At 36.9% G+C, this 24,045-nt stretch overlaps 1 protein-coding gene and 1 long non-coding RNA gene across 2 annotated transcripts in view; one reads left to right on the forward strand and one right to left on the reverse strand.

The window, feature by feature from the left end:
• Positions 1-11,538, forward strand: part of LOC118471712 (uncharacterized) — a 26,019-nt gene extending 14,481 nt beyond the window's left edge. Inside the window, exon 3 of the long non-coding RNA XR_008601832.1 lies at positions 8,309-11,538. This is a non-coding gene — a long non-coding RNA (uncharacterized LOC118471712). The remainder of the gene's footprint in view (positions 1-8,308) is intronic.
• Positions 9,360-22,244, reverse strand: LOC111564155 (nuclear factor 7, brain-like). Its single transcript, XM_035945123.2, is given in 6 exon segments — positions 9,360-13,337; positions 13,339-14,248; positions 14,338-14,608; positions 16,040-16,299; positions 18,913-19,076; positions 21,934-22,244. Coding segments are annotated over 2 exon segments (1,386 nt in total). The 5' UTR covers positions 14,232-14,248; positions 14,338-14,608; positions 16,040-16,299; positions 18,913-19,076; positions 21,934-22,244; the 3' UTR covers positions 9,360-12,844.
• Between the last annotated feature and the right edge of the window lie 1,801 nt (positions 22,245-24,045).

Raw genomic sequence — 24,045 nt, forward strand, 5'->3', positions numbered from 1 at the left:
TGAAAAACACTCCAGAAAGGTTTTCTTTGAAAAAAAAATCATCATGAATTTTGGCGCAAAAAAAACGCCATAGTATACTATGTCGAAAAAAAAATGAAATTTTTCAACATGTTGTAAAAACGTGCCATATGATGAAATAATGTAAAGGAGGCCGTGAAACACACTCCAGAAAGGTTTTCTTTGAAAAAAAAATCATCATGAATTTTGGCGCAAAAAAACGCCATAGTATACTATGTCGAAAAAAAAATGAAATTTTTCAACATGTTGTAAAAACGTGCCATATGATGAAATAATGTAAAGGAGGCCGTGAAACACACTCCAGAAAGGTTTTCTTTGAAAAAAAATCCATCATGAATCTTGGCGCAAAAAAACGCCATAGTAAACTATGTCGAAAAAAAAATGCGATTTTTCAACATGTTGTAGAAAGGTGCCATATGATGAAATAATGTAAAGGAGGCCGTGAAAAACACTATGGTAAGGTTTTCTTTGAAAAAAAAAAAATCATCATGAATTTTGGCGCAAAAAAACGCCACAGTAAACTATGTCGAAAAAAAAAAGAAATTTTTCAACATGTTGTAAAAACGTGCCATATGATGAAATAATGTAAAGGAGGCCGTGAAAAACACTCCAGAAAGGTTTTATTTGAAAAAAAAATCATCATGAATTTTGGCACAAAAAAACGCCATAGTATACTATGTCGAAAAAAAAATGAAATTTTTCAACATGTTGTAAACCCGTGCCATATGATGAAATAACGTAAAGGAGGCCGTGAAACACACTCCAGAAAGGTTTTTTTTGAAAAAAAAATCATCATGAATTTTGGCGCAAAAAAACGCCACAGTATACTATGTCGAAAAAAAAATGAAATTTTTCAACATGTTGTAAAAACGTGCCATATGATGAAATAATGTAAAGGAGGCCGTGAAAAACACTCCAGAAAGGTTTTCTTTGAAAATAAAATCATCATGAATTTTGGCGCAAAAAAACGCCTTACTATACTATGTCGAAAAAAAATGCGATTTTTCAAACATGTTTTAAAAATGTGCCATATGATGAAATAATGTAAAGGAGGCCGTGAAACACACTCCAGAAAGGTTTTATTTGAAAAAAAAAATCATCATGAATTTTGGCACAAAAAAACGCCATAGTATACTATGTCGAAAAAAAAATGAAATTTTTCAACATGTTGTAAACCCGTGCCATATGATGAAATAACGTAAAGGAGGCCGTGAAACACACTCCAGAAAGGTTTTTTTTGAAAAAAAAATCATCATGAATTTTGGCGCAAAAAAACGCCATAGTATACTATGTCGAAAAAAAATGCGATTTTTCAAACATGTTGTAAAAACGTGCCATATGATGAAATAATGCAAAGGAGGCCGTGAAACACACTCCAGAAAGGTTTTCTTTGAAAAAAAAAATCATCATGAATTTTGGCGCAAATAAACGCCATAGTATACTATGTCAAAAAAAAAAAGAAATTTTTCAACATGTTGTAAAAACGTGCCATATGATGAAATAATGTAAAGGAGGCCGTGAAAAACACTCCAGAAAGGTTTTCTTTGAAAATAAAATCATCATGAATTTTGGCGCAAAAAAACGCCTTACTATACTATGTCGAAAAAAAATGCGATTTTTCAAACATGTTTTAAAAATGTGCCATATGATGAAATAATGTAAAGGAGGCCGTGAAACACACTCCAGAAAGGTTTTATTTGAAAAAAAAATCATCATGAATTTTGGCGCAAAAAAACGCCATAGTATACTATGTCGAAAAAAAAATGAAATTTTTCAACATGTTGTAAAAACGTGCCATATGATGAAATAACGTAAAGGAGGCCGTGAAAAACACTCCAGAAAGGTTTTCTTTGAAAAAAAAAATCATCATGAATTTTGGCGCAAAAAAACGCCTTACTATACTATGTCGAAAAAAAATGCGATTTTTCAAACATGTTTTAAAAATGTGCCATATGATGAAATAATGTAAAGGAGGCCGTGAAACACACTCCAGAAAGGTTTTATTTGAAAAAAAAAAATCATCATGAATTTTGGCGCAAAAAAACACCATAGTATACTATGTCGAAAAAAAAATGAAATTTTTCAACATGTTGTAAACCCGTGCCATATGATGAAATAACGTAAAGGTGGCCGTCAAAAACACTCCAGAAAGGTTTTTTTGGAAAAAAAAATCATCATGAATTTTGGCGCAAAAAAACGCCATAGTATACTATGTCGAACAAAAAATGCGATTTTTCAACATGTTGTAAAAACGTGCCATATGATGAAATAATGTAAAGGAGGCCGTGAAACACACTCCAGAAAGGTTTTCTTTGAAAAAAAAATCCATCATGAATCTTGGCGCAAAAAAACGCCATAGTAAACTATGTCGAAAAAAAAATGCGATTTTTCAACATGTTGTAGAAAGGTGCCATATGATGAAATAATGTAAAGGAGGCCGTGAAAAACACTATGGTAAGGTTTTCTTTGAAAAAAAAAAAATCATCATGAATTTTGGCGCAAAAAAACGCCACAGTAAACTATGTCGAAAAAAAAAAGAAATTTTTCAACATGTTGTAAAAACGTGCCATATGATGAAATAATGTAAAGGAGGCCGTGAAAAACACTCCAGAAAGGTTTTCTTTGAAAATAAAATCATCATGAATTTTGGCGCAAAAAAACGCCTTACTATACTATGTCGAAAAAAAATGCGATTTTTCAAACATGTTTTAAAAATGTGCCATATGATGAAATAATGTAAAGGAGGCCGTGAAACACACTCCAGAAAGGTTTTATTTAAAAAAAAAAATCATCATGAATTTTGGCGCAAAAAACGCCATAGTATACTATGTCCAAAAAAAATTCAATTTTTTAACATGTTGTAAAAACGTGCCATATGATGAAATAATGCAAAGGAGGCCGTGAAACACACTCCAGAAAGGTTTTCTTTGAAAAAAAAAATCATCATGAATTTTGGCGCAAATAAACGCCATAGTATGCTATGTCGAAAAAAAAAAGAAATTTTTCAACATGTTGTAAAAACGTGCCATATGATGAAATAATGTAAAGGAGGCCGTGAAAAACACTCCAGAAAGGTTTTCTTTGAAAATAAAATCATCATGAATTTTGGCGCAAAAAAAACGCCTTACTATACTATGTTGAAAAAAAATGCGATTTTTCAAACATGTTTTAAAAATGTGCCATATGATGAAATAATGTAAAGGAGGCCGTGAAACACACTCCAGAAAGGTTTTTTTTGAAAAAAAAATCATCATGAATTTTGGCGCAAAAAAACGCCATAGTATACTATGTCGAAAAAAAAAAGAAATTTTTCAACATGTTGTAAAAACGTGCCATATGATGAAATAATGTAAAGGAGGCCGTGAAAAACACTCCAGAAAGGTTTTCTTTGAAAATAAAATCATCATGAATTTTGGCGCAAAAAAACGCCTTACTATACTATGTCGAAAAAAAATGCGATTTTTCAAACATGTTTTAAAAATGTGCCATATGATGAAATAATGTAAAGGAGGCCGTGAAACACACTCCAGAAAGGTTTTATTTAAAAAAAAAAATCATCATGAATTTTGGCGCAAAAAAACGCCATAGTATACTATGTCCAAAAAAAAATTCAATTTTTTAACATGTTGTAAAAACGTGCCATATGATGAAATAATGTAAAGGAGGCCGTGAAAAACACTCCAGAAAGGTTTTCTTTGAAAATAAAATCATCATGAATTTTGGCGCAAAAAAACGCCTTACTATACTATGTCGAAAAAAAATGCGAATTTTTCAAACATGTTGTAAAAACGTGCCATATGATGAAATAATGTAAAGGAGGCCGTGAAAAACACTCCAGAAAGGTTTTCTTTGAAAATAAAAATCATCATGAATTTTGGCGCAAAAAAAACGCCTTACTATACTATGTCGAAAAAAAATGCGATTTTTCAAACATGTTTTAAAAATGTGCCATATGATGAAATAATGTAAAGGAGGCCGTGAAACACACTCCAGAAAGGTTTTATTTGAAAAAAAAAATCATCATGAATTTTGGCGCAAAAAAACGCCATAGTATACTATGTCGAAAAAAAATGCAATTTTTCAACATGTTGTAAAAACGTGCCATATGATGAAATAATGCAAAGGAGGCCGTGAAACACACTCCAGAAAGGTTTTCTTTGAAAAAAAAATCATCATGAATTTTGGCGCAAATAAACGCCATAGTATACTATGTCGAAAAAAAAAAGAAATTTTTCAACATGTTGTAAAAACGTGCCATATGATGAAATAATGTAAAGGAGGCCGTGAAAAACACTCCAGAAAGGTTTTCTTTGAAAATAAAATCATCATGAATTTTGGCGCAAAAAAAACGCCTTACTATACTATGTCGAAAAAAAATGCGATTTTTCAAACATGTTTTAAAAATGTGCCATATGATGAAATAATGTAAAGGAGGCCGTGAAACACACTCCAGAAAGGTTTTATTTGAAAAAAAAAATCATCATGAATTTTGGCGCAAAAAAACGCCATAGTATACTATGTCGAAAAAAAAAAAAGAAATTTTTTCAACATGTTGTAAAAACGTGCCATATGATGAAATAATGTAAAGGAGGCCGTGAAAAACACTCCAGAAAGGTTTTCTTTGAAAATAAAATCATCATGAATTTTGGCGCAAAAAAAACGCCTTACTATACTATGTCGAAAAAAAATGCGATTTTTCAAACATGTTTTAAAAATGTGCCATATGATGAAATAATGTAAAGGAGGCCGTGAAACACACTCCAGAAAGGTTTTATTTGAAAAAAAAAATCATCATGAATTTTGGCGCAAAAAAACGCCATAGTATACTATGTCGAAAAAAAAATGAAATTTTTCAACATGTTGTAAACCCGTGCCAAATGATGAAATAACGTAAAGGAGGCCGTGAAAAACACTCCAGAAAGGTTTTTTTTGAAAAAAAAATCATCATGAATTTTGGCGCAAAAAACCGCCATAGTATACTATGTCGAAAAAAAAATGAAATTTTTCAACATGTTGTAAAAACGTGCCATATGATGAAATAATGTAAAGGAGGCCGTGAAACACACTCCAGAAAGGTTTTCTTTGAAAAAAAACAATCATGAATTTTGGCGCAAAAAAACGCCATAGTATACTATGTCGAAAAAAAAAAGAAATTTTTCAACATGTTGTAAAAACGTGCCATATGATGAAATAATGTAAAGGAGGCCGTGAAACACACTCCAGAAAGGTTTTCTTTGAAAAAAAAAAATCATGAATTTTGGCGCAAAAAAACGCCATAGTACTATGTCGAAAAAAAAATGAAATATTTAACATGTTGTAAAAACGTGCCATATGATGAAATAATGTAAAGGAGGCCGTGAAACACACTCCAGAAAGGTTTTCTTTGAAAAAAAACCCATCATGAATCTTGGCGCAAAAAAACGCCATAGTAAACTATGTCGAAAAAAAAATGCGATTTTTCAACATGTTGTAGAAAGGTGCCATATGATGAAATAATGCAAAGGAGGCCGTGAAACACACTCCAGAAAGGTTTTCTTTGAAAAAAAAAACATCATGAATTTTGGCGCAAAAAAACGCCTTACTATACTATGTCGAAAAAAAATGACATTTTTCAAACATGTTTTAAAAATGTGCCATATGATGAAATAATGTAAAGGAGGCCGTGAAACACACTATGGTAAGGTTTTCTTTGAAAAAAAAAAAATCATCATGAATTTTGGCGCAAAAAAATGCCATAGTATACTAAGTCGAAAAAAAATGCGATTTTACAACATGTTGTAAAAACATGCCATATGATGAAATAATGTAAAGGAGGCTGTGAAAAACACTCCAGAAAGGTTTTCTTTGTTTAAAAAATCATCATGAATTTTGGCGCAAAAAAACGCCATAGTATACTATGTCAAAAAAAAGTCTGATTTTTTAACATGTTGTAAAAATGTGCCATATGATGAAATAATGTAAAGGAGGCCGTAAATGTCATAGTTTAGTATGTCATCCATAATGTGACAAAAATGTCATAGTTTAGTGTCTCGTCCAAAATATCACATAAACGTCATAATTTAGCATATCGTTCTAAAAACGTCACAGAAAAGCCTTAAGTCCACAAAACGTTGTTTTGTCCCAGCTGTGTGAAGTAGGTGAGGAGCAACACAAAAACAGTCAAAACGCTGGTTTCCAGAGGGTCAGACGAGTATTTATTTGAAGAGTAAGTTTACAACAACACAACATGTGAGGGTAAACAAAACAAAAACGTATCAACAAAGTTTTCTGTTCGAGTTTGTGCTCTTCTGAGTTTAACTCCAAGATTTTAAATACTTTCATTTACTGCAAATGAATATCTACTCCAAATGTCTCACTAATAATCATTATCAGCCTTAAAAAGCCACAAAACACCCCTCTATACTGGACCACACTTAGTACAGTCCGGTTCCCCCTTCTATAAATCTGCTTGGAATCTTCCACTTCCTGTTTGTCAAATTGGCCTTCTGCCTGGACAGGTTTTGTTGGAGCTCATGCAACAAACATTTTGGGTAAGTGCACTTTAACATGGATGGATGACACTGAATTAGAGTCTGTTTTAATGAGACTGAGTTAAGATGTGTAGCTCTGTCATAAAATAGGAAATTATTTCTCAGAATTCACAGAGAAAAGTCTGAAATGTTTGCTAGGTTAGCATCCCACATGTTCTTTGGCTCAGCTAAAGCTAACTCTCTCCAACTTCTGGATCTCTTGAGTTGCTTGTTGTTAAAATATCTTGCTAGAGGTGCTGAAGCTCAGAAAGTCTGAGATGTTTGTTCAAAATCAGCTCATTCTCAAGTCTTATCTGAACTGTCTTCTTTTGTTTGAACTTTCCCTAAACTTAGGAGTTAATGACAGAGCAGCACATCCAGACTCAGTCTCATTTATGTAGAGATTAAACTTCAGTGTCATTCATTGATGTTAAAGTGCAGTTTTTCAAATGTTTGTTGCACATGCTCCCGACCAAACCAGTCCAGGTGGAAGACGATGTGAAGAGAAAGCTCCAGAGGATGAATATCACACATTTACGTTGGAAATAAATGTCCTTTAATTAGACATTGTCATGCAAAAGTTGGATTTCCCTTTAAAGACGTTCAAATCTTTGTTGAGTGTTTTGTTGATGTTGGTTTCTAAATGTTTTCTGACACTCGGCCCCAAAGATTAAAACCTTTTATGGCTCACAAGCTGCAACAATTCATACATTATCAACTATCTTTCTGACTAAACTAAGATAAAAAGTGAAAAACTGCCTGATTCCTGCATCATGAATGTAAATCTTTTTGGTTTTTATGACAGTAAACAGAATATATTTGGGTTTGACATTTTATAAACCAAAACAAGAAATGAATTAATGGAGAAAACAATCAACAGATTAATGGAGAAAGAAAATGTGTTTTCCAACATCTATGGCTGAATTACTCCAACATTACAAGATACATACAATTTTAATTCAATTTTATTTATATAACGCCAATTACAAGTCAAATTGTCTGAAGACGCTTTATTTTTATATTTTTTGCATTTTTAAAAAATATGACAAAGTAAGAAATTTAAAGCTCTTGACTAATCCGATTTATTATTTGGTTTTAAGGAGACTAATGGACAATTAAAATAAGTTTCTCCACTAAAACTAATAAACATGAGGTCAAATAGAAGGAAGAGTTTTAAATACTGCAGTGTCTCAACAAAAACTAAATCTGCTGGTGGATTCCATTAAAGTCCTAATAAATGATAATGAAGTAAAGATATGAAGTTGAACATGTGGATGGAGGTTGATAAAAGCTGACCTCCCTTAATTTCTCTGGAACCAACTCCATGGATTTAATGGATGGTGGTTAAAGACCTGGTCTTCTAGTGGTCTTCCTTCTAGTCGCTGTAAAAAGTCACTCCATCCTGGCCGACTTCAACACCTCTTCATGACAACTTGTTCTGTTGTCACAATCATGAGTTAGTCAATTATTCAGTTTATCAATTCAACTTTATTTGTTTAGCACCTTTCACACAGATGACAAAACTAAACAAGCAAAGAAAAAACTATGCTAAAACTATGATTAAAACTCAAAAACAAATTTTAAAAAAAGATTTAACATGGTAATAAAATCTGTTGTGTCCAGGGGATGGAGGGAGTTTATTGAAGTCTTCTTGGGCTCATATGGGAAATCATTTAAAATATAAACTTGATATTCAGTCTAAGGAAACTGCAGAGCGACAGAAGAACCAACAATATCTCCTGTTTTCTCCTTTAATGAGTCAACTCTTCTTGTGCTTTCAGACCAAAGAACTACAGACTCTTCACAACCTACTCAAACTCTTGGTACAGGACCTCACCACACGGGTCAAGAAGGTTTCCTTCTCCTCATTTCTACTCTGAAGCTCACCTTCTCCTGCTCAAACTGCTGACAAATGTTTGTGCTGCTCTGAAGTCTGGTCTCCAGAACTTCCTAAAAACTCTCAAAGTCTCTTCTGCTGCAGGTTGCTTTGTAGAACTGTTCCAGAAAACCTCACTAAACCACATGGAGGGGCCTCAAGATAGTCGTCCAAATGAAACCATACAAAAACCAAACTAACACAACCCAAACACTAAAGTCTCCTGCAGCCTACCAGAGAAGCTCTGAGAACAGAGAATCAGGACAGGAACTCTTACCTTCTGGACAACCAACGCTGGTTCTCAAACAAGAACACAGAATGTGTCTGACCAAAAACCTCTAAAGACTCACTACAGCCAAGATAAAGACACAACTCAGCTGCAGCAAATCCATTAATCACTGCACACATTAGCACCATGTGCCAACTGTGGCTAAAGAGCCACATTTACCAAGACAACTATCCAGTACAAAGCCCTAAAACACACCAAGAAACACATTAAAGACGATTTTACTGCTGGAAGCTGGAAGCCAACGCCTAAAGAACAAACTAAAGCAATGGAGCCAAACCTGGTTCACTGGTGAAGAGAAACAGAGGAAATGTTTGGCTGCAGCTAAATAAACGAGGAAAACACTGAGCTGCTCAGGTGTTCCTGATAACACCAAGCAAACACCTGGACAGCCAATAGGAACACAGCTTACTGGAAGTCCAGAGGGCTGGCTTAGTGAAGGAAATTTAATTTAAAGTTGAAGCAGAAAGTTAACAAAGAAAGTTGAAAACCACCTTCTGATACCTGAAATCTCTGAGTTTTCACACAAAGAACACCTGAAGATGTCAAACTGGTTCCATAGTAGAACCCTCATTGTAAAAACATCATAGTATGGTGTGTTGCTCAAAAACATTACAACCTGGCTGTGTAGGGTCGCCGAGGAGCAACACAAAAACAGGACAAACGCTGGTTTCCAGGGGGTTAGGAGGCTATTTATTTGAAAGAGGAAGTTTACAACAACACAACATGTGAGCAGAAAAATCACAAAGTCTGTCTTTAGTTCAGCTGAAAATATTAGTTTTTGTCTTTTTTATTGACCAAACTTTTCAGGAAGTAGATGAAGAATAATTAAAGCTCTCATGTAGAAGTCCAACTTATTTTGGATCCTTGTGGAGAGTTTAATCTTAGAGTTTGTAAAGCTGTTGAGTTCTTAGAGTCACATGGATTGTTTTGACATTTAATAACCGAGTCCTGAAATCAAATTGTTACAGTTGTGGATTTCTGTCATTTAGTCTGGACTAAACAAATAACAGCAGCATTAATCTCAAACGTCATTATGAGGAGTCTGGATTGAAGTTTCTCACTTGATAATGATCAAAACATGAAATTTAGGTTTAAAGGAATATTCCACCTTAAATCTTTGAATGTTGACCTACAAGGTTGGTTTCAGGAAGTATTCCACCTACAAGGTCCTCACACATCCACCTTAAAGGAACATTCCACCAAAAATCCTTAGACATGCACCTAAAATGTTGGTTTAATTGAGTATTCCATCCAAAATCCTCAAAGAGACCTGAGGGGCTGGTTAAAAGAAATATTCCACCTAAAACCTCAAATATAGACCCGGAAGGGTGGTTTAGAGAAAATCCTTCAACGTAGTCCAAAAAAGTTAGTATGGAGGAATATTCCACCTGAAATGTAGACCTTAGAAGTTGGTTTGGAAGAATATACCATCCTAAACATCCTTAAATGTAGACTAAAAGACGGTTTGGAAGAAAATTCCATCTAAAATCCTCCAATGTAGACCTAAAAGGTGAGTTTAATGGTATATTCCCCCTAAAATGCACTACTGTAGACCTTGGAGGTTGGTCTGATGGTATATTCCACCCAACATCCTGGAACATTAACTTAAAAAGTTTGTTCAAAGGAATATTCAACCTAAAGTCCTTCGATGTAGACCAAAAAAATCTTGGTGTTAAGGAGTATTCCACCTTAAATGTAGACCCAAAGGATGGTTTGGAGTAATATTCTACTCTAAAATCTTCCAATGTAGACCTAAAAGGTTTATCTGATGGTATATTCTACCCAACATCCTGGAATATTTACCTAAAATGTTGGTTTAATGGTATATTCCCAGAAAAACCCTTGAACATTAGGCTTAATGGTATATTCCACCCAAAATACTTGTACATATACCAAGAAGTCAGTGTAAAGGAAACGTAGACCTAAAAGGATTGTTTAAAGGAATATTTAAAGGATTATTTTCATTATTTAATAATCTGTTATCAGTCAGAACCCTGGCAAACTTATTTTCTTCAGTTTTTTTAGTGGAAGTCACAAATAAAGGAGCTCTTGGTTTTTCCCGGCGTTACTGAGTCCAAAGCTGCTGTTTCAACACAGAACGTTCACATGGATCCACAAACCTCTCAGCACTCAAACACCCACAGACAGGAGGCCGGCTGGGCCGAGGCTCGGCGGCGTCCTCAGACCCACAAGTCGGGGAGTCGCTGAACTTGTTGGTCCGGTTTGAAGGCCTCCGTGTGGTCCAGTAGAAGTCCACGTAGTCGGTGTTGGCTTTGAACCACAGTGACTGGCCGCCATCAGGTGGACCGGCTCGTCCTCGTAGGACTCCTCCTGTAGCCTTGAGGGAACCACAGGAACATTCAGTAGCTGTTGGAGTTCTTCCTGTCAGGCTCGTGGTAGAACGGCTCTGAAGAATCTTGTACTTGTCTTATCTGGAACAATCTAACAGCCTAAACTGTTAACAGCAGTGTAAAGAAGCAAACACAGGCATAGATTAGGACTCAAACTAGATTTATTTTAGAAAACAAATCAACTTAGAGGCATTTGTTCACACACGTGGCTGAATAGGAGGCCGTCCAATCAGATTCGAGGTCTTCACTCTGTAGGTTGTTTGTTCAGTGAGACTCTTGGACCTCCATCAGCTGATATGGATGTTTGATGGTCTTCTTCTCTAGTACCAGATGATTCATCCATGAATTCAGCAGCTACAGACTGAAATGAAGCTCATGCTGCCGTTATTGAATTCCTGTTCCAGATCAAATGTTCAGATCTCACCTTGAATGCAGCCGTCTGCTGTCTGATAGCTTTTCTCATTGTAGTCTTCAATAAAGTCTTTTTCCTCATGTCAGGATGTGGTGAGACTCTTTCTCAGTCTCTGCAGACGTCCCTCATTGTGCATCTCCAGAGAAGAAACAGAAAAACTGATCACTGCTTCAGCATCACAAACGCTCTCCAGCATTGAGAGTGTTTTAGGAATTCATTCATTGTGTTGTGAACTTTGAAGGAGCAGAAACTTTACAGCTTTATACTACTACTGCTGCTTGTACTTTTAGTATTACTACTACTGCTTGTACAACTATACTACAGCTACTATTAATCGTCTGGTATTTGGTTGTCAAGCTGCTAGCTCACCTTAGCGTTTTGCTAGTGGCTAACTAGTTAGCTCTCATAGACTGGAAGCTCTCAACAAGATTTAATAATGAAAAAAGATCCAAAAACTATTCTTACCTATGAAAAGTCATTCCAAGTTTCCTTGTCTCAATCGTACGACGTAGTGTGTAACTGTATGCAGCACAGTGATCCAGCATACTTGTTTCCGTTTTCACGGCGTCTACATCAACGGAATGCACTGAAACTTTGCCCCCACTAGCTTAGCCTCGCTGTAGAACGCAGCTCAAAGGGGCGTGTCCTATCTACTCATTCATATCTCTGGCAGCTGCAGCTCCCAGTGAACAGGAGGGTTTTATTAGAGGAAGTCAGACACAGTCACACAGAGAAACATTAGAACCCACACTGAAACGGAGCTACAGCGCCGTGTCTTATAGAAGATTTATTTTCAAAGCTACATGTGTGTAATAATCTGTGCCAGAGCAGACCTCATTAGCACTTCCGCTAGCTCGGCTAACCTTTCCGGTCACACCAGGGATGCTGCTGTCGGTAATGTAGCCAGAATATGGATTAATTTTTTCGTTTGGGCTTGACAAAGACGAGAACAAAAATATTCAGAATATTATTTATTTTATTATATTATTTTATTGATATTATTATTTATTGGAAGAATCCAATAAATGTAAAAAGCCAAAAAGTTCAGAAGAAACAACCAACAGATGAAACTAAAACAAAGGAACATTTTGAATCTATTGATCCTGTTGAGCTCTAACTGCAGAATAATAATATATTATTATATTTATGATAGTTCACTGATTTAACTACAGTAAAAATATGTTGTAATTTTACAGTCACACATTGTTAAAGAACAAATAATTAACAGTGGAAATACAGATATTTTATTATTTACAGTTTTGGTTTGTCTTTGCTTTGGTTTTTACAGTCATGATGTAAATTAATACCTTTTCTATGACTGATTCAGAAAAAAACAACAGGAAAAACAACAACAAAGAGATGTTCTGAATCTGTTGATCCTGTTGATCTCTAACTGATCTGTTCCACTGTCACTGAGATCTTCTCTGGTAAAATCTGAACTTTACCACCAGTGTAAATTAATGGAAACATCCTCTGAGTGAAAGTGTGATTGAAGGTGTGTATGTGTGTTTTAGTATCAGGATCAGAGAAGGACAGCTTTCCTCTGTTACAGTCCAGATTCACTCTGATCCTCTGGAGCTTCTTCTGCACTGAGAGATCAGTGGAGGAAGTTAGTGGTGAACCTGCTGAGTATTTATCTTCAGAAAACAATAATCTCCATAATCCAGATTGTATGCATCCCATCCTCTGGACAGACTCTTCTAACACACCCAGTATCCAGCCTACTCTGTCTCCAACCTCAACATTCCAGCTGTGAGTCCCTGAGTTGAAGCCTTCAGAGCTTAGAACAGAGAAGTAATCATCAAACCTCTCTGGATTATCAGGAAGTTGCTGTTCATCTCCATATCTCACACTGGTCAGATCTTCAGACAGGATGAGTTCTGGATGTGGTGTTTGGGTCCAGAATGAGAGGAGTGTAGGAGACCATGTCCTTCATGTTGTTCCAGATGTTGAAGCTCAGGTTGCCCAGATGTTTGGCCTGGTCTATCAGAGCTCCTGAGAGCAGTTGTGGATCCTCCAGCAGGAGGCAGCGCTGGACTCTTTCCACTGCAGCCTTGTAGTTTAGCAGGAATGAGACGTCTTCAGCTCTCAGCTGCTCCTCTGTGGCTCTGACTGTGTCTGAAAGATCTGCTATCTCTCTGCTCAGAGCCTCCATCTTCTCCTTCATCATCCCAGTCTTCTGCTCCTCTTCCTCCCTCAGTGCAGCCATCCTGGTCTCCTCTTCCTTTCTCAGAAACTGGTGAAGCTTCTCAAACTGCTCCTTAATCTGCCTCTCTGTGTGTCGGGCCTGGACCTTAATGTGTTCTGCTGTTTGATCAAACTTCACTTGAACTTGTTCAGAAACCTTCAGCTTCTTCTTTAAGGGCTTCAGAGTTTCCTGAAGTTCCTTCCTATGTTCTGGTGCAGCTTCATCAATGGGTCTGAATCTGTGGTTGGAGTGTTTTTTTGAATGTTTGCAGACGACACACACTGGCTGCTGATGATCCAGACAGAAGAATTTGAGTTTCTCAGAGTGGAAACTGCAGAAAGACTCTGAAGATCTCTGAGCTCTCTGCTGCCTGAAGGACTCACACAGATTCTTTAATGCCAGGTTACGAGGTGGTTTAGATTTTGAAGATCTTTTCTTACAAACTGGACAGTCGTGTGTTGGTTTCTGTCTCCAGCAGGTCTTCAGACAGTCTCTACAGAAGCTGTGGCTACATGACAGAAGAACAGGATCTGTGAAGACGTCCTGACAGACCGGACAGCAGAGATCCTCCTCTGATCTGGAAGCCATTTATTGTGTGAGTGAAGCTGAAAACACAGCAGACACAGAGTCCAGTGAGTCACTAAGTTCTCTGAAAGCTCCTTTGATTCTGAGTGGTGTTTCTGCTCAGACTCACCTTCAGTGTTTGGAGTGTCAGCAGCTGGAAGCAGCAGTGTTGTAGCTGGACTCAGTCTGAGGATGCTGAAGCTCCGTCTGATGGTCCGAGTGTCTCTTTACTGAGAAAGAATCACAAACTGTTTCCTGGTTTGTCTGAGGTGAGCCAGGTGAGGGGCGGAGCTTCATCACATGTCTTCTCTTGCTTCAATTGTAACTCAGGGGTGTGTTTCATTCCAGAGAACTGAATCATGCATCAGCAGGAAACATCAGCTGATGTTCAAGTTCACTGTCTGGAATAAAAGTAGGACAGTCTGTGGTTAGTTCACTGTCAGTATTAACAGTAGGAAAGCAGAGTTTGTCGTTCATCCATGAGATCAGAATGTTTTTTAACTAACTTTCAGATTAACATATTGGAGGAGAATTCGTCTGGTGAACGTCGCCCAGAAGAAGAGGAGTTTTATTTCATTTTTCCAGTTTGTGGAAGATAACTTTGACCCTTCCTTCTGCCTGACGGAACAAAACCACAAACTTAGTTAACCTCCACTTGTCAAGGAGAATAGTTTGTCAGTTCAGGGACTCTGCAGTGAGGAAAACAACCTTTAGTGTTCCAGTTTTATGTGCATTATTAAAAACAAGAAGACTTATTGTGGACGTTTCTCATTTTGCTGATGCTTTTGATATTGCTTGTTTATGGCTTTTTTTTTGTCTGATTTTACTTGTTTTACATCATTTACCAACTCATTTTAATTGTTTTACATCATTTACCAACTGATTTTAATTGTTTTGTGTCTCTTTGTGGACGTCTAATACTCATCACAGTTTTGCATCATTTAATATCAGATTTTAGTTCATTTTGTGTCTGATATTACTTGTTTTGTGTGTCTCTGTGGTCATTTTTTATCTCTTTGTGGTTGTTTTGTATCTTATTTTTGTTGTTTTCCATCCATTTTTGTCACATTTTACTTATTTTGTGTCTCTGTGGTTGTTTTGCATCAGTTTATGGGTGATATTATTTGTTTTGTTTCTCTTTTTGGTTGGTTTGTGTCTTTTTTTGGTAGTTTTCCATCAATTGTTGTCTGATTTTGCTTGTCTTGTGCATCTTTGTGGTTCTTCTACATCAATTTATGGATGATATTTGTTTTGTGTATCTTTGTGGTCATTTCATGTCTCTTTTTCATTGTTTTGCTTATGATTTTCTTGTTTTGTGTTCAATTTTACTTGTTTTGTGTCTTATTTTGGTTGTTTTGTATCAGTTTTTTCAGATTGTACTTGTTTTGTGTCTCTGTGTTGTGGGGGATTTTGTAGATATTTTATGTATCATTTTGGCTGTTTTGTATTATTTTGCTTTGGATTTTCTTGTTTTGTGTCCAGTTTTACCTGTTTAATGTCTCTTTGTGGACGTTTTGTCTCTTCCTGGTTGTTTTGCATCAGTTTTTGTCTATTTTTACTTGTCTTGTGTCTCTTTGTGAATGTTGTGGGGGTTTTGTCGATGTTTTATGTCTCATTTCGGCTTTTTGGCATCAGTTTTTGTCACATTTTACTTGTTGTGTGTCTTACTTTGGTTGTGTTGCATCAGTTTTGTCTGACTGTACTTGTTTTTTGTCCTATTTTGGTTGCTTTAGGTGACTTTTTGGATGTTTCCGGTCACTCTCTGTCTCACTTCAGTGGTCTTGTGTGTCTTTGTGGAACATTTTGCAGGTGAAGACAAAGTTCCTCCTCACCCACTGCGTATCACTGTGCTTTATCCTTTCAGTCTGTGGAGTTTTTTGAGTCCTTCGCTGTGTTTTAATTGATCCAGCGGTGTTTGAGCCGCCAGTCTCCCAGCGCTGCTTTCACCCAGCTGGAGGTCTGGTCTGGACCCTGTTTTGTAGTCACAACGTGGAGATGCAGGAGATCAAAGGCCGGACCAGAATGCATCAGCCCAGCGTGGCGCCTTATCAGAGCCCAGCAGGGAGAAGTCGTTTCCTTGCTGGACTGCAGCCTGAACAGGAAAATAGAGGAAATATTTACGTGAAGGTGTGTGGCAGAGGTGGACCGATGGGAAACTCGTTTACAGTTTGCTGAATGTTGTGTCAACATGCTGTGGAAGCATCAGAATGAAACACAACATACATGTGGAAATAGAAAGAACCCAAGACGGACAACAGACAACACACATCTGTGGCGTCATTTTGGTTGTTTTGTGTCTCAATTTGTTTATTTTGCATATTTTAACATCTAATTTCTTTGTTGTTGTCTTTTTGTCTCTTTCTCGATGTTTACTGTCTCTTTGTGATTGTTTAGTGTCTCTTTCTGGCTGTTTTGATTTATCTGGTGACTGATTTTACTTGTTTAGTGTCTCTTTGTTGATGTTTTGTTGATGCTGGTTGTTTCACATCATTTTGTTTCTGATTTTGCTTATTTTGTGTGTCTGTGTCATCGTTTTGTGTCCCTTTGTGATTGCTTTGCTCAATTTTGCATCTGATTTTACTTATTTTGTGTCTCTTTGTGGTTGTTTTGTGTCAGTTTTTTGTCGTTTCACATCAGTTTGTCTCTCATTTTGCTTGTTTTATGTCTCTGTTGAAATTTGTGTCTCTGTTCAAATTTGTGTCTCTCTGTGATTTCTTTGCCCAATTTTGCATCTGATTTTCCTTGTTTTGTGTCTTTGTGGTTGTTTTTATCACTTTGTTAATGTGTTGTCTCCCATTTTGGTTGTTTTGCATCACTTTGTTTCTGGTTTTACTTATTTTGTGCCCCTGTGTTGTCACTTTGTGTCTCTTTGTGGACGTTTTGTGTCTGTTTCTGGTTGTCTTGCTAAATTTTGCATCAGATTGTATTTGTTTTGTGCCTCTTTGTAGTTGTTTTGATTTATTTGGTGTCTGAATTTTTATATATATATATATATATATATATATATATATATATTATAATATTTGTTTTTGCCATCTGTATGAGGTCATTTGCATCTCTTAGTCATTTTATGTCTTTTTGCAGTTGCTTTGTGTGTCTTTGTGGTTGTTTTGCATCTCTTTTTAGCTGTTTAGTGTCTCTGTAATCACGTTGTCTCTCTTTGTGTCAGTGTAATAATCCATTCCTGAGTCTCCAGTATATTTTAAAACGACGCCCTCCTTAAATGTACGACACCCGACTGAAGCGCTGCAGGTGATGATGAGTCTAAACACCTGGGAGTTCACATTCACCTCCAGCTCCACCAGTGCTGCTTCTGCTGCTGACTCATTTTATTTCTGTGACAGTGGGGACTCTGTAAATAAGTGTAAGCCTACCAGCAGACTCTGGCTGCTTTATGGTGTTCTTCTCTTGTAAAGTTAAATCTCCTTTTAATGCAGCCAAGAAAAATCCCTGCCGACCGCAAAGCTATGAGCAAAAAGTGTTATCAGGCTTCTAAGCGGCTCAGGCCATCTGTTACCCAAAATAACTGCAAGAGCTGCCGCCTGCCTGCCTCTCTGTTCTGCACTGATGTACATTTATTTACCCAGAGAAAGAGTGAGGAGGATCTGTGCAGCGCCGCAAACCTCCAGGGCTTTGTTCTCCTGAAAGAGATCAGTCATCAGTCGCCGCTGAGCTGCTCAATCCCACAATGACATCTTTTACACCGAAGCTCAGCGGAACAATTTGTCTGTCGACACTGAATGCAGCCTGAGAATGAAAGTGAGTGAGGCTGAGGATGGATGGATGGATGGATGGATGGATGGATGTCAATGGATGGATGGATGGATGGATGGATGGATGGATGTCAATGGATGGATGGATGGGTTTGTAGATGGATGGATGGATGTCAATGGATGGATGGATGGATGGATGGATGGATGGATGGGTTTGTAGATGGATGGATGGATGGATGTCAATGGATGGATGGATGGATGGGTTTGTAGATGGATGGATGGATGGATGTCAATGGATGGATGGATGGATGGATGGGTTTGTAGATGGATGGATGTCAATGGATGGATGGATGGAAGGATGGATGGAAGGATGGATGAGTTTGTAGATGGATGGCTGGATGGAAGGATGGATGGATGGATGGAAGGATGGATGGATGGATGGAAGGAAGGATGGATGGATGGATGGATTTTTGGATGGATGTTTGGATGGATGGATGGATGGATGGATGGATGGATGGATGGATGGATGGATGGGTTTGTAGATGGATGGATGGATGTCAATGGATGGATGGATGAAATTGGAAGGAATTGATTATAGACTTGACTTGCAACTGGTTCTGACCTGGTTTTGAACTGATTTTAAATTCGGTTTTGGGGTTGTTTCAGATTTGTCAAGACTATGTTTCCTAATTGGTTTGACTGGTTTTAGACTGGTTTTGAAGTTGTTATGGATTGGTTCTGATCTTAGTTTTAGACTAAGTTTAGATTGGTTTTAGACTGTTTTTGAACTGGTTTTAGAATGAATGAATTGATGCTGCATTGAGACGCCTCCTGAAGGTAATGGAAGAGAATTTAAACATCTATATTTTCCCTCTATTGAAGACTCAGACTTGGCCTTAAACGTCTTGGAAACCCTCCCTTTATCCTTCGTTGAATCTGCTCATCGCTGCTGCTGCATGGTGTCGCTTGGATTGACGGATCGGGCCGCTCACCGTTTTCCCAGCAGACTGAGAGGCGTCTGAGTTGTTGCTGAAGTCGGTGGAGTCGCTCTGTCAGTTGAACAGAAGAACTGCTTCCTGTGGGACGGCAACACGTCTGTCAAACGGCCTGTTCAGCTTCCACACAGCAGCACATTAACCGGCGTCATCTGTCTGAGCTGAACGTACAAACCACAATAAATAAAAGACACACAAAATGAACACTAACCACATCTGTTTCCACATGTGGATTTATGTAACTTGTTGTTTAGTCGTTTTGCACCTCTGTGGGATCATTTTGTGACCTCTAGATCGTCTTTGTGTCACATTGTGGTTATTTTGTGTCTAATTTTACTTGTTTTGTGTCTGATTTTTGGCATTTGTGCCCCATTTTAGGGATTTTGTGTCTCTTTTTGGTTGTGTCTCAGTTATTTTTGTGTGTCTCACTTTGATTATTTTTTGTCTAATTTAGGTTCTTTTGTGTCTGATTTTTGTTATTTGTGTCCCATTTTGGTGATTTTGTGTATCTTTTTTGTGTGTGTCCCACTTTGATAATTTTTTATTTTTATTTTGAATGTTTTGTGTCTAATTTTGGTCATTTTTTCCCCCATTTATTCATTTTCTGTCTAATTTAGTTGTTTGTATCCAATTTTGATAGTTTTGTGTCAGATTTTTGTCATTTGTTTAGTTCTTTTGTACATCTTTTTGGTTGTTCATGTCCAAGTTTCACTGTTTTGTGTCTAACTTTGGTAATTTTGTGACTAATTTTTGTTGTTTTGTGTTTGATTTTTGGCAATTGTGCCCCATTTTAGGGATTTTTGTGTCTCTTTTTGATTGTTTGTGTCTGTTATTTTTGTGTGTCTCACTTTGATTTGTCTAATTTTGGTTATTTTTTGTTATTTGTGTCCCATTTTAGTTGTTTGTGTCTAATTTTGATGATTTTTTTTGTCAGACTTTTGTCACGTGTCCCATTTTAGTGATTTTGTGTCTCTTTTTTGTGTGTATCCCACTTTGATTATTTTTTAAAATTTTGAATGTTTTGTGTCTAAGTTTGATTATTTTCTGGCTAATTTTGGTTGTTTGTGTCTAATTTTGGTCATTTTGTGTCCCATTTTAGTTGTTTTGTGTCTCTTTTTGGTATTTTGTGTCTAATGTTGATTCTGTGTCCCATTTTGGTTATTTTCAGTCTAACTTTGGTTGTTTTGTGTCTGATTTTTGTCATTTATGTCCCATGTTTATTTGTTTTGTGTCTCTTTTTGGTTGTTTGTGTCTCAGTAAACAGGAGAATGAATTAGAGTGAAGTTTTGGACAGTTTTCCTGTACTTTAACTCGTTTCTCGCTGTGCTTTGGGTGGTAATTTGAGCCCTCCGTGGTATCAGGCTGTAGAAAAGTTAGCCCACTTGTCCGTCGCATGCAGGCAGTGGTGTTATATATGCAAATGCAGCCATGATTTCCACTAAAGCAGAACCCGGCCTTTTCTCGCCTCGCTCCCAATCGCTGCAACGCCTCAAACTTTTTCCCCCTTTAAAAACCTTCTTTTCCCCGTTCGGCCTTATCAGAGAAAAAAATCAGAGCTGAAGTTGACAGAAAAATTGAGCCTTGATGTTGAGAAGTTTCTTTTTTTCATAAGGGGCCACAAAGTAAAGCAGCCGAGTGGGCGTGAAGGGGAAACCGGGACAACGTGAGCAGCCACTTGGTATGCTGGGATGTTCTATGTGGGCGCTGAAGGAAACCTGCAGGGTGAAATGTGGACGGACATAGAAACACATGCTGAGATGCTCCTGGCGTCAGCTAATCAGGGTTCCTCCTGCAGAGACCAATGTTTGACTGCGACTGAAGAGGCTTCAGGCAGCAGAATGATCAGCATTTAGAATAAAAAGAAACGCACACAGAAGTCGACAACATTTATTAACTGGGGTTTCATTTCCCAGAACATTACAACAGAAGTGACCACCTCTGTGTGGGTCGTTTGTGTTGTTTTGTGCCTCATTTTGTGTCGTTTCAGTTGTTTTGCATGTCATCTTAGTCATTTTGTGTCTTGATAGTGTTGTTTTGTGTCAATTTCTGTCTCATTTCTGTTGCATTTTTATCATTTTGTGTCTCTGAGGTAACTTTGAGTCTCATGTTGGTTGTTTTGCATCTTTTTTAAGTAATTTTGTGTCACTTTCCAGTCGTTTGTGTCTCAGTTTTTTTTTTTGTGCCTATTTTTGGTCATTGGTGTCTCACTGAGGTAATTTTGAATCTCATTTTATCTGTGTTGTGTCTCATTTGGTTGTTTGTGTCTCAGTTTGGTCATTTTGTGCCTTTCTGATGAAATTGTGAGTCCGTTGCAACTGTATGAGGTCATTTTGTGTCTTTTATTCATTGTTTTGGGTATTATATTGTGGCGTTTGTGTTGTATTTTTGTTATTTTGTGTCTCACTTTAATGGAATACATCTCTTTCTGAAAGTTCGGAGTCTCTTTTTATGTGTTTTGTGTGTCTTTGAGGTCATTTTGTGTCTCATTTTTGCCAGATTATATCACAGTTTGGTTGGTTGTTGTCTCATTTTGATCTTTTTGTGTCTCTCTGAGATAATTTGGAGTCCGCTTTTATTTTTGTGTCTGATTTTGGCTCATTTGTGTCCCAGTGTGGTCATTTTGTGGGTTGTAAAAAGGTTGCAATTTAACATACATTCCTTTATTTTATATGAGTTAATTTTTAATATATAAGTCTATAAATATGAATACAAAAATACACAATAAATGTATATATTTTTAAAATATTTACTTATTTGAACTCATTTTGTGTATCTTTGTGGTTACTGTGTGCTTTATTATGGTCATTTTGCGTGTATATGTGGTTGTTTTGTGTTTCTTTGTGCTAATTTTAAATGTCTGAGTTCATTTTGTGTCTCTCTGTGCTAATTTTGATGTTTTCTTGTGGTCATTTTATGACTGTGTGTGTATATTAATATGGAAATAAACCTGTGGGATGTGTTAATGGTGTGTGTTTGGAGGATTTATCATTTATTTTGTGGTTAATTTCAGCGGTTTACCTGCTTGTCTGTCGGTTTCCCAGGCAGGATCAGCAGCTGGACGTCCTCCTACTTATGACCCAGAATTCGTTTTTGAAGAACATCTTCCATCGTGGAGGAGCTGTGGGTGAAGATGGAAACAGGCGTGTCGTCTGCAGACTACAGTCTTTTCTTCACCTGCGATTAAAAGCTGGAACAGAGGAACCATGTCAGGCGCATCCAAAAATTCAGCAAAAAAATTCCCCAAATTTCAGAAAATTTGCAAAACCTCCAGGAAGAAAACTCCAATAATTCCTTAAAAATTTCCCTTAAAAGTTTTACTTAAAAAAAAAAAAATCTCCCAAATTTGGCAAGAAAATTCTTGTAAATATTTTCAAAAAATGAGTAAAAATCTTCCCCCAAAAATCCTAAAAAAATCTAAAGTGATTCCATATAAATCAGTAAAACTTCTAATATTTTCTTTAAGAACATTCATATAAAAATCAACCAAAATCCAGCAAAATTTTGATTGATTTTTTTGTGAATGTTCTTAGGAAACATTTTTAATATTTCTTTTTTCCCCATCAAAAAATTTTCTAAAATTTCCCAATAATGTTGAAAATGTGGACATCAGAAGTTTCACTGTGAAAAAAAAAATATTTTTTCCACATTTTCAAACTTTAAAACGGGTAAATTTGACCAGCAGGACGACACGAGGGTTAAATAAAACCACATTGAAATAAAACATTGTTGTCTTGAACGCTACTAAAGTGTCCTGTGTGGCTGTGATTTAGAGAATTAGGGAAATAATAACCGGTGGAGGAGAGATTCCAGCTCAGATTTCCTGCTGAGTTCTGGTGAAGATTACCGTCTCTGACTGTCAGACTAATTGTGCAGAAGGAAAACCCGGTTATTTTAGCAGCAAATTACCTTGGGGAAGTGATTTTTGTCCTTTTTCTTCCTCCTGCTTGCTTTTTCTTTTACTATACGGAAACTGACGAGGGGCTTTTCTACACCGTAGATCTTAATTGATCTTTAACCCTCAACCCAAAGACACGGAGAGATGTTTGGGATGTGATTCATCAGACTCACTCTGTCCTGGCATTTTCAGCATAATTCTGTTCTACTTTATTCTTTGTGACTTGAAATTTGTCCAAAATGACAAAAGCCTGTCAGAAATGACCCGAAACTTTCCTAAGATGACTTGGAACTTTTCCAAAATGACTCAAAACTTGTCCTGAAGTACTCAAAGTTGTTGAAAAACATTCAAAATGAGTTCAGATTTGTCCTTAATAACAAAGACTTGTATGAGATGAGTTCTTAAAATGACTCTAAACGTTTCCAAAACAGATGAAAATGTGTCCAAAATGCTGAAAATTTGTCCTTAATGACTTGAAATTTAAATAAAATTACGATAGCATGGCTTTAATCTTGTCCAACATGACAACACACAAAATGACCACAAAGAAACACAAAGTGACCACAAACAGACACGAAGTGACCACAAAATGACCACAGAGACACAAAATGACCCCTAAGAGTCGCAAAAATGATTATGTTTGTCATTGTGGTCAATATGTGTCTCTTTGTTTTTTTTGCTAATTTGTGGTTATTTTATATCTCTTTGAGGTCATTTTGGGTCTTTGTGGTTGTTTTGTGTCTCTTTGTCAGATATATTGTGGGTTAGAACAGTATCAGGGTCCAGCTGAGCGTTCAGGAGTTCATATCTTAAATTCTTTGTTATTCTTCAAACACGGCATCATCCACAGTTTGCTCCGTCTCTAAATAAACTCTTTAAATGCAGCTCAGTTTAAAGAAAAACCTGAAAGGCCTGAAATAAGAAACCATCAGATGATTCAGTTTCCTGAAAACACTAAAAACAGCAGGAAATGTTGTGTTCAGCAGTGAGAATGAGATTAAATGCTGTAAATGACTCCCTGGATCTCCTTCCAGGACGTTAAAGCAGCATAAACAGGAAATAAGGCTCAGAGTGTGGATCTGATGGCAGCGGCTGGTCGTTTAACTCCCTGAATGTGGCCACCAGCAGCTCCACGGCCTTCAGGAAGAGCTGCTGCATCTGTCTATGCAGGAGTTTCTAAAGCACGTCGTCATGGTAACGGCAGCTCCGCTCCATGCTGCAGGAAATTCAAGGAG

Source organism: Amphiprion ocellaris, chromosome 5, assembly GCF_022539595.1.
Source record: "Amphiprion ocellaris isolate individual 3 ecotype Okinawa chromosome 5, ASM2253959v1, whole genome shotgun sequence".
In the NCBI taxonomy this organism is placed as follows: Eukaryota; Metazoa; Chordata; class Actinopteri; family Pomacentridae; genus Amphiprion; species Amphiprion ocellaris.